This window comes from Cetorhinus maximus, chromosome 3, assembly GCF_964194155.1.
Source record: "Cetorhinus maximus chromosome 3, sCetMax3.hap1.1, whole genome shotgun sequence".
Taxonomy (NCBI): Eukaryota; Metazoa; Chordata; class Chondrichthyes; order Lamniformes; family Cetorhinidae; genus Cetorhinus; species Cetorhinus maximus.
Window position 1 is genome coordinate 183,293,755 of NC_135881.1, and position 15,004 is coordinate 183,308,758.

A 15,004-nucleotide genomic window follows, 5' to 3' on the forward strand; every position below is an offset into this window, starting at 1 on the left:
ACCATCACCACCCAACATTACCTCACACAGCCATCCACCTGCAGCTCGGAGATCCATCTCCTGGAAGCTCCAGTAGCTAGAAGGTCTGCTCCTAGAAGCTCCAGCAGTGTGAAGATCCACCTCCTGGAAGCTCCTGGAGCTGGAAGATCCACCTCCTGGAAGGTCCTGGAGCTGGAAGATCCACCTCCTGGAAGCTCCTGTAGCTAGAAGATCCAGCTCATGGAAGCTCCTGCAGTGTGAAGATCCAACCCCTGGGAGCTCCTGCAGCTAAACGATCCACGTGGTTGATGTTGCACTGCTGCATGCGATGGTCCACGGCTGCTGGAGGCCTCAATCTTCGGATCTGCGCACGCTGTCCCAGGCCTTCTTCCAGGTGAGTTGGACGGGGGTTGGGGGGGTGGACACAGTTCCGGTTGGGCCTTCATCTGCATTTCTTAATGGGATGCAAAACGGCTTCATGCCGGCCTCTGGCAGGAATGGCGACCTGCCATTATGGCGGGAGCGCATGTTCCCGCCTTAATTTCACGTGGGCAAGAAACCGATTTTTCAGCTCCTGTCACATTGTTCCCCTCCCCCGCAGCCACCCTCTCCAATGGCCCGTCATTATACCTGCCGCTCTTGAGATTGGAAAATTCTGCTCACATTGTCTTTGAGAAACAATCTGCAGCCATTTTTCTCGTTGAGACAAATTGTAAAACAATGGCTAAAATGAAAGAAATTGATGCCTGTGCCACCAGAATATTAACAGTTCTTGAAAATTAGAAAATAAAACAGTTCCCCGTGTTAGTGCGCTAAGTTTTGCTACAATTTATGAAGCAATTTGTACTTCACAAGGGAAAATTAATTCCATAGTGTGAACCAAGTTGAGTTACAAACATGAGATTTAATTTTCCAGATAATTAAGTTTAATTAAGTAAAGCTTAATTAAACTGTTGAATCTTTCAACGTTTATTTAATGAAGGTTATAATTCGCAACTTGGCAAATCTATGATTCTATGAGAGAGGACAAAGGGAATTGAGGTAGGAGAGAGAGAGAATTGGAGTGGGGAATGTGGGAAATTGGGGAATAGGGGATGGGGATGGGGAGAGAAAGGGACTGGAGCTGAAGCTGGTGGGGTAGGTGGGTGGGGGGAGGCCAGTGGTTGTAGGGGGAGGAAGCAGTGGAATGGAGACTAGCATTTTCTGCAGAATGGAGGGCAGTCACAACGATGTGGCCAGTGGGAACATGTGCAAGAGCGGGGCAGGCTGTAAAGGATTGATGAAACCTAGGGACTTTACTATTACTAGTCCTATGAGGAGAAATTGAGTGGGCTAGGCCTTTATTCCATAGAATTTAGAAGAATGAGATGTGATCTCATTGAAACATATAAAAAAATCTTAAGGGGTCTGACTGGATAGATACTGGGAGGATGTTTCACCTGCTTGTGGAGTTGTTACAAAAGTACGATAATTTTTATAACATTATTCTGGTTTATTGTAAAGTAGGTTTATTGGTGTCAGTGTGGATGGTTCTGTGTGATTTAATTATATTGGAGTCAGGTAGACTGCAAGCTTGAAATTACCAAAAGAAGTTAGGTGTAGAAGTGTACTTGAAATGCTAATGAATAAACATGGATGAGGTCTTAGCATATAAGGTGTGAAAGAAATTTGCATCTTTAGATAAGTGAAGGAGTTGTTTGGGTTTCAAAGGGATGTTAGGATATTTACAACTAGCCAGATAAGCAAGGCTAAGCAGCGTGTTTATTTTTCCCAAAGGTTACTGACAATATTGGCAACATGAAAGTTTTTATATTATCGGAAAGATAAAGTTCCAAAGACATACGGAACAATGGAATTTATAGATTAAAGAGAGAGAAACATATATAAAGGAGAATGAAAGGCTATGTTGGGAGGCCAAGTAAGATCTAACACTGTCAAGTAGGTACTGTGGTGACTTGCTGTCTTGCTTTTTAAATTTAAAATCTATTTTGGACTGTTGCCTTAAAGGCAGTGTGTAATTGGGAGTCAGGTTAATTAGGAATTTTAGGATTTGTGATAGTATTAAGTAGTTGTAGTCTTATGTATGTGCTTGAAATCATCTCTTTTGTTAATAAATGTTTTAATTTAATTTTTAAAATCTCTAAAGGTCTTATTGGACTCATTACTTCAGAACTCAGTGCACCTATCTTCTTGTAATAAATACAAATACAAATTATTGTGACAGCGTGGCCAAATTTGCCTTGTTAATTTGGTCCGCCTGGCACACAACATTGCCACATCAAAACAGAGTCTAGAACATGAGGTTATGGTCCCAGAATAGGTATCAGCCAGTTAGGACAGAGATGAGAAATATCTTCATTTAAATGGTTGGGAACCTTTAGAATTCACTACCTCAGTCATTGAAGATATTCAAGTCAGAGATTGACAGATTTTTTAGGTGCTAAGGGAATCAAGGGATATGGGATAGTGTAGCTGTGTTAGAAGTTCAGCCATGATTTTATTGAATGATGGGAGCAGATCCGAGGAGACAAATGGCCTAATCCTGCTCCTACATTTTCAAACGAGTTAATTTTATCTTGCAGAACCATATTTATAGTCAGCTCATAGGTTTAGATCTCTGAGTGCTCACTGCAGGATATGGAGTACCCAAGTGTGAACTACTCTTCATTCTTCAAATTAGGTGATGCTCCATGCATTGTGAGTAGCAATCTGAAGACAGAGTTGTATGTCCTCTCCAATGAAATGTTCTCTTTATATCATCATCATCATCATATCATGCAACATTCCCCATGGCCCAGATTCTATGCTCAAGCTGTCTCTTTCCTGATTCTCAGTTTTCTAAATGCTGAGTTAATTTAGAAAATAAAGTGCAAGTATTGTAGTGTATTGAAAATTGCATTATGCATTTTGTCCACTTAAGGCTAGCGTACCTATATACCAGCAGAAGGAGTCAAGAAGGAGAATAAAGGAATCCATGTTTTAACAGCATGTGTAGTTCTGAATCTGAATGTTACTTGCTGATTCTTACTGTTTCTCCCCAAGAACTTCCCAGGTGTGCTCGCTGCTGGAGCTGGGTCTGAGATTCAAATTTAACAAAAGGCTGGATGATAGAAAAGGAATTGGGGGACCCAATATATTATGGAGTTTTCCTTCTACCCTAGGATTGGACAGAAAATATCCATTACTTGGTATTTTACAATACAGAGTTGCTACTTGAGTATTACGTTTTCTTGGTAACATAACAATCCATATTACCAGTGGCTGTAAGCAAGTGAATACTTAGCCCTTCCTGGCAAACATTTGGCCATAAGTTGGAGAATAAACTTCTATTTACTGCAGAGTCAGAGGATTGAGTCTCTAACATGACCTGTACAGCAAATCAATGTTCATCAGACCTTGCCTTCATTGTTCATTTTCCAATGTGCAAGGTGGTGAGGGGAAAGGCGAAGAAGAAAATGGTGCTTTTTCAGCAACTTGACAAGTTTTCAGTGACTAAAGTCTTGAAATCTTCCAACAAGATATAATTATAGGGTAGAGCTCACCCAAATTTCTATCTTGTGCTACCACCAGACCAAGCCCCATGCCAGTAGCACTGACCTGGAAAAGGTTCCGATGAAATCTTGCTCCATCAGCTGAAGCCAGGTATGGTACTGTAGAGCCTCCCTCCCTTCTCCTTCCTCTTTCTCAGGTTTACAGAAACAATAAGACTGGGGGTGAGATAAAGGACTGGAAAGCAAGGGTCTAAGAGCAGGAATGGAAAAAGAAATAATTTGCATTTATGTAATGCAACAGGAAATGTGCAGTGCTGGACAACCCTAGCTTTGGATTTTTGTACAAAATTAAAGGCAAATCTTACTGCACTTAATGCAGATACTACTTGTTTCAGATGAGTCTGAGCTCTTTGGTTGTGGAACAACCGCACCTGTTGACATATTACTCACCTGCTTCTGTCTCGTTCCTGCTCTGAAAACTGATGCCCTTGTTCCTTATGAAGCTGCTGAAGGTGGTGCTGATGGAAGTCAACTCCATGTCCTGGTTGTTTCTCCCTCCCCTGTTGCTGATGGCTGTGACGCAGTGCACATTTCCCCTCCAAGGATGAGGAATATGAGGAAAGGTTTGCAGGGACCCCAATTAAAGAAGAGGAAGCGGGAAGGGCAATAGGTTCCAGAGGCAACGTTCGAGCCTTTCCACTTCCCAGAGAGGGTGCTTTGGCTTTCTCTGAAAAAGAAATGCTGCTGATCAGAAAGACCATTTCCTGCTTTTCAAAAATATGCACATAAATCTCAATTAAGAATGTTATAGAATTTTGGGCCAAAGATTATTTTTAATGATTACTAAATGCAATTTTTCTATTCTTTTAATGGGATGTGGGCACTACTAGTAAGGTCAGCATTTATTACCAATCCCTAATTGCCCTTGAGAAGGTGATGATGAGCCACATTCTTGAACCACTGCAGTCCACGTAGTGTTGGTACATCCAGTAGGTAATGCAGTTAGGAAGGGAGTTCCAGAATTTTGACCCAGTGACAATGGAGGAACAGTGATGTAGTTCCAAGTCAGGATAGTGTGTGGCTTTGTGAGGAACTTGCAGGTGGTGGTGAACCTACTGCCCATGTTCTTCTTGGTGGTAGATGTCATTAGTTTGGAAGGTGCTATCAAAAGAAGCTTGGCACCTTGCTGCAGGGCATCTTGTAGATGATACACAATACTGCCATTGTGTGCCGGTGATGGAGGGAGTGAAGAAAGAGCCTACATATGACTGCCTCCGATATTAGAAGATGAATGCTTAATTTATTTGGCTGACATGCTTTTATTTGCTACATTAATGCACAGCTCTCAATACAAATGAAAATCACGTGGTTTCTATAAGAGGCAGCCAATCAATGCCAGGTTTATGCCTGAGTGGCATTCGAAGGTCTACCCCAATGTCCCTGACCTCATCAGTTATTTTATGTGGACAAATAGAGTGTATAGTGCTTTCCTTGTGGGAAAATTGGGAAATTGTGCTAACGTTCATTACCATGCCATAGATTTTCATGTTTTATTTAAGCTTGCATATATTTTTCGTGACACCACATATGGCTTAAGAAGATTGTGAGCGGTGCTGACCCCATTTGCTGGGTCTTATCCTGGCAGCTGGAAGATATACCCTTCTGGCTTTAAAGGTCTACCATCTTCATATCATGGGAAGAATTTTTGGGTTGGTGAGTGGGGCGGGGCCCGCTCGCCGACGCTTAAAATAACGCGCGGTGATGTCGGGCGTTCATCCTGATGTCACTGCGTGTAATTTAGATTGTCAGTTCAGCTGCACGCCCGCCGAACTGTCAAAGGCCTATTAAGGCCATTAAGAAAGTAATTAAAGTTGCTAAGAATGCTGCCCATCCAACCTTAGGGTTGGCGGGCAGGTGAAGAGCCCAGGCGGCCTTCACATTTTTCATGAAACCTCATCCACAGACAGAAGGAGGTTCCATGAGGGATTTATTAATTAGATAAAAAATTTTTTAAAAATTAATGGGCATGTCCCAGCTCATGTGACAGTTTCATATGAGGGGGCATGCCATAAATGTTTCCTTTACCTTTCTTCAATGTTTCATAAGTGAAAGTAATCTCCCTGAGGCGCAGAGGTGCCTCAGGGAGGTTTCTGTGCTCTTTCGTGCGCATGTGTGAAAGAGGCAGGCCCTGACTCAGAGAATCCCCCCACACCCGTACAGGGAGCGCTCAACGCTTCCGGGCGCACGTCATGCTGTGCGGGCCTTAATTGGCCTACCCATGTAAAATGGTGGCGCGGCCCCAATTGGGGACGCTGATCGGGTTCACGCCCACCCCCGTACAACCCCCCCAGATGGGGGGAAATTTGTGCCCCATGTGTTGGAGAACCTGATTTTTGTTTGGGTACCAGGTAGGGCAGTAGAGATGCAAACAACTGTTTCACATACAAGTGATATGTCCACGCATTTTTTTTTATTTTACAGGTACTTCATTTCAATGCTTGGTTTGTATTTAATCAAGAAAAAGTTTAAATTAAATAGTATTTTTTCTGAAGGTGGTAGCACTTTAATGGGTCAAATTTATGTGTTTAAATAAATTAGTGGCAGAAAATTTTGAGACAATACCTGGTTGAGTAGATGGAATAATGTGCCATGGGTTTGCATGTTCATCATTCCTTTGAATAGGCTGGAACTGTTCCATTGCAGAGAAGAAATCCTTCCATCCTTCCAAACGTCTCTTTCCTGTATCATTGATTGTAATTGCATTCTTCTCTGCCGCATATTCAATCCCAAGCTCTTTTTCCTGCTTCATTTCTTTCCTTCGTTTTACCTCTTTCTCCCATTCCTTTTCTTGCTGCTTTTCTCTCTTTCTGCTATGTTCTGTTATCACTTCTGGCTCCCTTTCTTGAGGAGTCCTCCGTTCCCAATTCTTTTCCTTCTCGTGTTCATGCTCCTTTTCTCGCTGTCTCACCTCGTCATCCATTTGCAACCTGTGATGACAAAAACAAACCCCCTTTTTTTAAGCCATCTTGTTGTATTTATTCTATTCCTTCTTTTAAAGTTTCTCCTAACATGTCCCATTTGTGAATTGAGAATGATGATGGATAACTTGTTCCTCGGCTAATATCATTGAAACTGGATGTTAGAGGAAGCTGATCCTTTGTACTTCCATCCTTCCCATTTTCAAATCGTTAGGATTTTCAGAAGGCAATTGACAAAGTTCCCAAGGCCTCAAAGCTTTTAATAAGGTTAAGACTTGTGGAATAGGCTCTAGTCCATGCAGATGTATTGAAAATTAGCTTTGCATTAGAAGTCAGAGGGCAATGATAAGTGGAAGAATATCTGCCTGGGGAAAAGTAGGCAGTTGTGCTCTTTAAGGATGCCTTCCAGGACTTTGCTTTTCATAATGCTTGTGAATCTTAATAGGGAATTTGAAACTGCATTTGCTGGTAGCACGGCAATATTGACAGATAATGAGCAGAAAGAAGATTGATTATTTTCATGTAAATGGGCTGAGATACAGCAGATGAATTTTAATATGGGCAAATAATATAAAGTGTATAGAAACAGCAAATTTTGTGTTAACTTGAAAACACCCCATTTTGTGATAGGCTGGAATAAACACAAAGTTCAACCCCACAGGTACACAAGCAAGTAACTCCCCTAAAGAGGGCAACACCACTCATATTGCCAGGTACAGTGGTCAGAAAGAACAGACTAAATTAGAATGGTAAAATCAAGAAAGATAGAAGCAAAAGTGGCAATGCAATTCAATCCAGAGAAGTGTGAGGTAATGTATTTGTGGAGGGCTAACAAAGCAAGGGAATACTCAATAAATGGAAGGATAATGAGAGATGTTGAGGAAGTGAGAGAGCTTGGAGCGCATATTCACTGGTCCCTAAAGGTGGTAGGACAGGTGGATAAGGTGGTGAAGAAAGCATATGGAATGCTTTCCTTTACTGGAGGAGGTATTGAATACAAAAGCAGGGATGTAATGTTGGAACTGTATACAAACGCTGGTTAGGCCACAGCTGGAATTTTGTGTACAGTTCTGATCACCAATTACAGGAAGGACATAATTGCCCTGGAGAGAGTACAGAGGAGATTTACAGGAATGTTGCCAGGGCTTGAAAATTGCAGCTATGAAGAAAGATTGGATAGGCTAGGATTGCTTTCCTTAGAACAAAGGAGGCTGAGGGGTCACCTAATTGAGGTGTACAAAATTTTAAGGGGCCTAGATAGGGTAGAATGGAAAGATCTGTTTCCCCTAGCTGAGGGGCCAGTTACCAGGGGGTATAGATTTAAAGTGATTGGTAGAAGGATTAGAGGGGACATGAGGAAAACCTTTTTCAACCAGAAGGCTTCTGGAATTCACTGCCTAAGTTGGTGGTTGAGGCTGAAATGCTTAGCTCATTTAAAAGGTACCTGGATCTGCATCTGAAGTGCTGTAACCTACAAGGCTACAGACCAGGTGCTGGAAAGTGGGAGTAAGATGAGTGGCTAGTTTCTTTTTCCTCTTTTTACGGCTGGTGCAGACACGATGGGCTGAATGGCCTCTTTCTGCGCCGTAAATTTTCTATGGTTTTAATATGTCCACATGGTGCCCATTGATCACCAAGATCATCTATGGTGGTAGGCACTTCATGTATGTGCCCCTTGGATCACATGAGGATTTTTTTTTTTGCTTGTTAGTTGGGATAGAAAAGGAAAAGGATCGAGGTTGGGATAATTAATAATACCTTAGATAATCTGATTCAGTTAAGATGGAAAACAGAGCATTCAGATGCATAAGGAGGATATTGGATTTCAGGAGACAATAATATATATGTAGATCACTGCTGAGGCAAGTCTGGAGCATGATGTGCAGTTTTGGCCGCTCTATCTCAAAGCAATATCAATACATTGGATAAAGCCCAGAGTAGTGTGCAAAGAATGAGCTTAAGTTGAGCGGAAAGGGTCAGATGACTGAGTTTATTTTCACTGGGGAAAAGCCTGGAAGGGGATGTGATATACATCTTCAGTACAACTAGGTAGCTTGGACACTAGGCGTAGAACTTGGAGCATAATTGAAACATTCACATGCCATGAGCAACATTTGATGATTGTGTTTTCTGCTGAGTTTTGTAGGACATCCTATCAGAGAAAGTAATTAATTCTAGTTAATTACTTAAATTAATTAATTTGATGCCTTTACTAAGGGACTGAGCCAATACCCATTGAAAAATAAGTCTTAGAATTATAGAGATATTAATAGATCTGTTTGATTTGTATGGAAGTTGGAGAGTATATATAGAGATAGTGGGTGGGGTTGATGTGACACAAGCCTATCTTGTCCAACCTAAGACAACCCAGACATCCAGGAACACTGTGAAGCTGGAAGGTGGACCTCCTGGAAGACAGTGAAGCTGGAAGATCTGCATGGTAGATGCTCCCCCACCCACCCACTGCTGTGTGTTCCAGGGTCCACGGTCACCAAACTCCAGGGGCTGCCCCAGGTCTTCTTCAGGTAAATGCTGTTGTGTATATGCCATGTTGGTCCACACGTGTTCTGGACCAGTGCGATTTGCTGCTGGTGTGGATGATCAGGCTGGGGGTGGGTGGTGGGGCATTCCAGTTGGGCCTTCATCTGCATCCCATTAATGGGATGCAAATTGGTTTCCCACTGGCTTCTGGTGGGAATCACGACCCACCATGGCAGGCAGGAGCAGAAGATGCTGCCATCATTTTACACCGGTGAGAAAACAAACCAACTTTTCAGCTCCCACCGCACAGTCCCCACCACCGCACCCCCTGCCTCCTCCAGCCCCACTACCTGCCATGGTGGGGTGGGTGGGGGGGTGGTGGGGGGGGGACTAGAAAATTCCACCCAGAGTTGAAAGTGTAAGGTTGGTGCAGGTACACCTGAAGACACCAGCAGGACTGGTCAAGCAAGGAGCAGATATTAAACCCAGGCTCTGATCATGGCCTGGACCCCCAAAGGGTTGATCATTAAACATCTTAAAAGGAAGCAACTAAATGGATCTTCTTTTAAAGGTGCAACCCCAAGCCTGGGACTCTTTCATAGGACTTTCTGGGCTCTTTGGTGGAGCATGGAGGAACCAGATGAGCTCCGAGTCCACCTGCAACATGCAAATTGTGCGACCGCCCTTCAACTTGGGAACTTTTGCGGGGTCAAGGCTGAATGTCCAGGTCAGGTGCGACTTGGCACTTATGCTGAGATATGATACCTCATGGAATTCTGGACTGCTTTCTTTTTGCAATTTGATCCCAGGTTAGTGATCCAGCTTTGGCTAATTTTTTCACTGGTGCAACTCCCACCATTTCCCCTATTGCTTCAGAAAAACAAATAAACTATTAAAAAAAATCATTGTAATTATTGTTGTTACAAAAGGTGTATATGCTTTGCTCAATACTGACCTTCCTGCTGTAAGGGCTGACAAATGGTCTGGGTGTACACCTGAGAGTGAAGGGTGAGCTAAACTCATTGGCTGCCTCATACCAGCGAAGGAGAGGTGCATATTGGTTGGTTGGAGAGATGGAAGGGTGCCAGGCTGTGGAATATGAAGGAATGGTGCTTGAAGTGAAAGGACATAAGGGTCATCGATTCTGTAAATTAAACACACACAGGTTACTCAAATTGCTCCCAACAACTACAAGCATTCATTCTGAGCAGCTATTTTCCATTAACACACTCCATTTCTAGCAAGCCATTTTGAGGGGATCATGATAGATACCAGTTCTAGTAAAACAATGTGAAGTAAACCAAAGGATATTTACAAATCAAACCCAATTCTAAGGTGGCATTGCATGTTATTGTATAATTACTGGATTGCATGGTTCAAATGATAATGTTAAATTATAAATACATACAGGAAAACACCATCTTATTTGTTGAATGGAATCACTGGAAGTTGATTTGAACTTTTTATTCAGTTTGTTTTGTATACCAGACCAATATTTTTATTGTCTCTTATCAAGATACTAACCTATATGTTGGATGTTGATAAGGAAGATGGGTTAGGAAGGTAGGATGGTAGTAAGCTGTAGGTGCAGCAGCTGTTGGGGAGTCCAATCCTAGCGAAGGCAGAGAAGACAATGTCCGAATTTCATCTCGTCCATGATATGGACGGAAGCCCGCAAGGAAATCATCTGATCTGCTGCTGGAAGATACCAAATGTGGAACTGGTCTCTGTAAACTGCAAATTTATAATCTGTCAGGAAATATATTCTAATGAAGCGATGAATTCAGATACAGTTACCAAACTAAAGAGACAATACTATTCAAACCTACATTTTCCACAATGTCATAGAGTCTGAATATTTCTCTTTTGACAGGGCTACGTGTCTTCACTGTCAGTTACACACATATCCCATAGCAAGAATTCTTATAGATAGATCACTTAGTTGCCCCATGCAGGTGGCGTCCACTCCAATGGGACAAGATTAATTTGATCTTGCATTACCGGATTGTCTGGGGATGAGTGCTCATAAAATGACAGAATTTCACAGTAAGTTTGAGAGTGACGTGGTTACATCTGAAACGAGGGTCCTAAATTTAACAGTCAACTATGGAGGTATGAGGGACAAGCTGGCTGAAGTACATTGGGATATTATGATTAAAAGGTATGATGGTGGATAAGCAATGGCAAATATTCAAAGAAATAATTCATAGTTCTCAATGAATATAGATTTCCATGAGGAATGAATACTCCACTGGAAAAGTGGTACTACCCTGATTAATAAGAGAAGTTGAGGATAGCATTAGATTAAAAGAAGAGGCTTACAATGTAGTTTTTTTATCCATTCATGGCATGTGGGCGTTGCTGGCTGGGCCAGCAGTTATTGCCCATCCCTAATTGCCTTTGAGAAGGTAGCGGTGAGCTGCCTTCTTGGACCACTACAGTCCAGATGGTGTAGGTACATCTACAGTGCTGTTAGGGAGGGAGTTCCAGGTTTTTGACCCAGCGACAGTGAAGGAACGGCGATCTATTTCCAAGTCAGGGTGGCGAGTGGCTTGAAGGGTGACTTCCAGGTGGAGGTGTTCCCATGTATCTGCTGCCCTTGTCCTTCTAAATGGTAGAGGTTGAGGGTTTGGAAGGGGCTGTCTAAGGAGGTGTGGTGAGTTCCTGCAGTGCATCTTGTAGATGGTACACACTGTTTCCACTGTGCAACGGCGGTAGAGCAAGTGAATGCTTGTGGATGAGGTACCAATCAAGTGGACTGCTGGGCAGAATTTTTCCATCGGCGAGCTGGGGGCAGGGCCCGCTCGCCGAGGAGAAAATGACGCCCCCCCGACGTCATCCCGCCCCATTTAAATATTCAGGAAGGCGGGCGGACAGCGCGATCAGCTGTCCGCCCGCCGACCTGTCAATGGCCAATGACAGGGTAGTTAAACCAATTAAAAGCCCTGCCCATCCAACCTTAAGGTTGGCGGGCAGGCTAGGAGCCCCAGCGGGCTTCTGAAAACACATGAAACCTTATCCACCGGCAGGATGAGGTTTCATGTCTATTTTAAAAAAGTTTAATAAAGTTTTTGTGATATTTATTAACATGTCCCATCTCGCGTGACATTGTCACATGAGGGGGACATGTTAATAATTTTTTAATTTTTCTATTTTTAAAGTTTCAAACACTGTTAGCGATCTCCCTGAGGCAGCACTTAGTCTCAGGGAGATGTGTGCTCTTTCGCGCGCATGCGCAAAAGAGCACACTCTGACAGTTGGGGAATCCCTCCACCCCGCACAGGGAGCGCATAGCGCTTCCCGTCTGGCGGCCCACAGGGCGGGCCTTAATTGGCCCGCCCACTTAAAATGGCGGCGGGGCCTGTTTCAGCGGCGGCGATTGGCTGCCCGCCCACCGCCGAGTCGGTGGGGCTCACCCGCCCATCAAGGGAAAAATTCTGCCCCTTCGTCTTGTTTGGTGTCAAGTTCCTTGAGTGTTGTAGGAGCTGCACTCATCCAGGCAAGTGGAGAGTATTCCATCACACTCCTGATTGTGTCTTGTAGATGGTGGACAGGCTTTGGGGAGTCAGGAGGTGAGTTACTTGTCACAGGATTCCTAGCCTCTAACCTGCTCTTGTAGCCACTGTATTTATATGGTTAGTCCAATTAGGTTTCTGGTCAATGGTCACCCCCAGGACGTTGATTGTGGGGGATTTAGCAAAGGTAATGCCACTGAATGTCAAGAGGCGATGGTTAGATTCTCTTGTTGGCACTGGTCATTGCCTGGCACTTGTGTGGCACGAATGTTACTTGCACTTGTCAGCCCAAGCCTGATATTGCCCAGGTTTTGCTGCATTTGGACATGGACTGCTTCAGTATCTGAAGAATCACAGATGGTGCTGAGCATTGTGAAATCATCAACGAACATCCCCAATTCTGACCTTATGATGGAAGGAAGGTCATTGATGAAGCAGCTGAAGATGGTTGGGCCGAGAACACTACCCTGAGGAACTCCTGCAGTGATGTCCTGTAACAGAGACGTTTGACCTCCAACAACCGCAGCCATCTTCCTTTGTGCTAGGTATGACTCCAACCAGTGGAGAGTTTTCCCCCTGATTCCTGTTGACTCCAGTTTTGCTAGGGCTCTTTGATGCCACACTCGGTCAAATGCTGCCTTGATGTCAAAGGCAGTCACTCTGACCTCACCTCAGGAGTTCAGCTCTTTGTTCTATGTTTGAACCAAGGCTGTAATGAGGTCAGGGGCTGAGTGTCCCTTACGGAACCCAAACTGAGTGTCAGTGAGCAGGTTATTGTTAAGCAAGTGCCGCTTGATAGCACAATCAACGACACCTTCCATCATTTTACCGACGATCGAGAGTAGACTGATGGGGCGGTAATTGGCTGGTTGGATCTGGTCTGCTTTTTGTGTACAGGACATATCTAGGCAATTTTCCACATTGCCGGGTTAATGCCAGTGTTGTAGCTGTACTGGACAGCTTGGCTAGGGGTGCGGCAAGTTCTGGAGCACAAGTCTTCAGTACTATTGTCAGAATATTGTCAGGGCCCATAGCCTTTGCACTATCCAGTGCCTTCAGCCATTTCTTGATATCATGCGGAATGAATCGAATTGGCTGAAGACTGCCATCTGTGATGTTGGGGGCCTCCAGAGGATGCCGAGATGGATCATCCACTTGGCACTTCTGGCTGAAGACTGTTGCAAGTGCTTCAGTCTTATCTTTTGTGCTGATCTGCTGGGTTCCTCCCATCATTGAGGATGGGTTGGGGATATTCGTGGAGCCTCATCCTCCAGTGAGTTGTTTAATTGTCCACCACAATTCACGGCTGGGTGTAGCAAGACTGCAGAGTGTAATATATAGATCTGATCCGTTAATTGTGGGATCGCTTAGCTCTGCCTATCGCATGTTGCTTACACTGCTTGGCACACAAGTAGTCGTTTGTTGTAGCTTCACCAGGTTGCTTCACCTGCACCCTTCATTGAACCAGGGTTGATCCCCTGGCTTGCTGGTCATGGTAGAGTGAGAGATATGCCAGGCCATGAGGTTACAGATTATGATTGAGTACAATTCTGCTGCTGCTGATGGCCCACAGCGCCTCATGGTTGCTCAGTCTTGAGTTGCTAGATCTGTTCAAAATCTACCTCACTTAGCATGGTGGTAGTGACACACAAAAAGATGGAGGGTATCTTCAATGAGAAGATGGGCCTTTGTCTCCTCAAGGAATGTGCGGTGGTCAACCCTACTGATGCTGTTATGGACAGATGCATCTGCAGCAGGCAGTTTAGTGAGGATGAGGTCAAGTATATTTTTCTCTCTTGTTGGTTCCATCACCAACTGCCGCAGACCCACTCTTGCAGCTATGTCCTTTGGGACTTCATGGGGGTCCAGAGTCGATGTTGAGGGCTCCCACGGCAACTCTGCGCCCAACCCCCCTCCCCCCCGGACTATATACCACTGTACCCACCTTTGCTGGGTCTGGGTCTGGGTCTCTGCCGGTGGGACAGGACATACCCAGAGATGGTGATGTTGGAGTCTGGGACATTATCTGCGAGGTATGATTCTGTGTGTGTGACTATGTCAGGCTTGACTAGTCTGTGAGACAGCTCTCCCAATTTTGGCACAAGTCCCCGGATGTCATTAGGGAGGACTTTACAGCATCGGCAGGGCTGAGTTTGCCGTTGTCATTTCTGGTGCCTAAGTCGATGCCAGGTGGTCCAGCCAGTCCCATTCCTTTTAGGCTTTTTAGCAGTTTGATACAACTGAGTGGCTTGTTAGGCCATTTCAGAGGCCGCAGCCAACCACATTACCGTGGGTCAAATGTTGGTCAGATTTCTTTCTCTAAAGGGCATCAGTGAGCCAGTTGGGTTTTCACGACAATCGACAATGTTTTCATGGTCATCATTAGACTTTTAATTCTAAGGTTTTTATTGAATTCAAATTTCACCAACTGCCGTGGTGGGATTCGAACCCAGAGCATTACCCTGGGTCTCTGGATTACTAGTCCACTGCACCACCACCACCACCCATGTAAATATAAATATGCAAAAATAATTAATAAGCCTAAGGATTGGGATAGTTT

At 44.1% G+C, this 15,004-nt stretch overlaps 1 protein-coding gene and 1 long non-coding RNA gene across 4 annotated transcripts in view; one reads left to right on the forward strand and one right to left on the reverse strand.

Annotated features, from left to right (window-relative positions):
- The window catches only part of LOC144679083 (genetic suppressor element 1-like), a 330,347-nt gene that overhangs the window by 54,759 nt on the left and 260,584 nt on the right, over positions 1-15,004 (reverse strand). For all 3 annotated transcript variants that reach the window (XM_078539365.1, XM_078539364.1, XM_078539366.1), the window contains 4 exons: positions 10,454-10,663; positions 9,885-10,073; positions 6,093-6,457; positions 3,921-4,197 (listed from right to left, as the gene is read on the reverse strand). In XM_078539365.1, coding sequence (XP_078395491.1) covers positions 3,921-4,197; positions 6,093-6,457; positions 9,885-10,073; positions 10,454-10,663 — 1,041 coding nt within the window. The remainder of the gene's footprint in view (positions 1-3,920; positions 4,198-6,092; positions 6,458-9,884; positions 10,074-10,453; positions 10,664-15,004) is intronic.
- LOC144679086 (uncharacterized) overlaps positions 1-15,004 on the forward strand; it is a 38,149-nt gene that overhangs the window by 14,750 nt on the left and 8,395 nt on the right. The window contains exons 2-4 of the long non-coding RNA XR_013576241.1: positions 7,079-7,161; positions 8,811-8,973; positions 9,501-9,738. This is a non-coding gene — a long non-coding RNA (uncharacterized LOC144679086). The remainder of the gene's footprint in view (positions 1-7,078; positions 7,162-8,810; positions 8,974-9,500; positions 9,739-15,004) is intronic.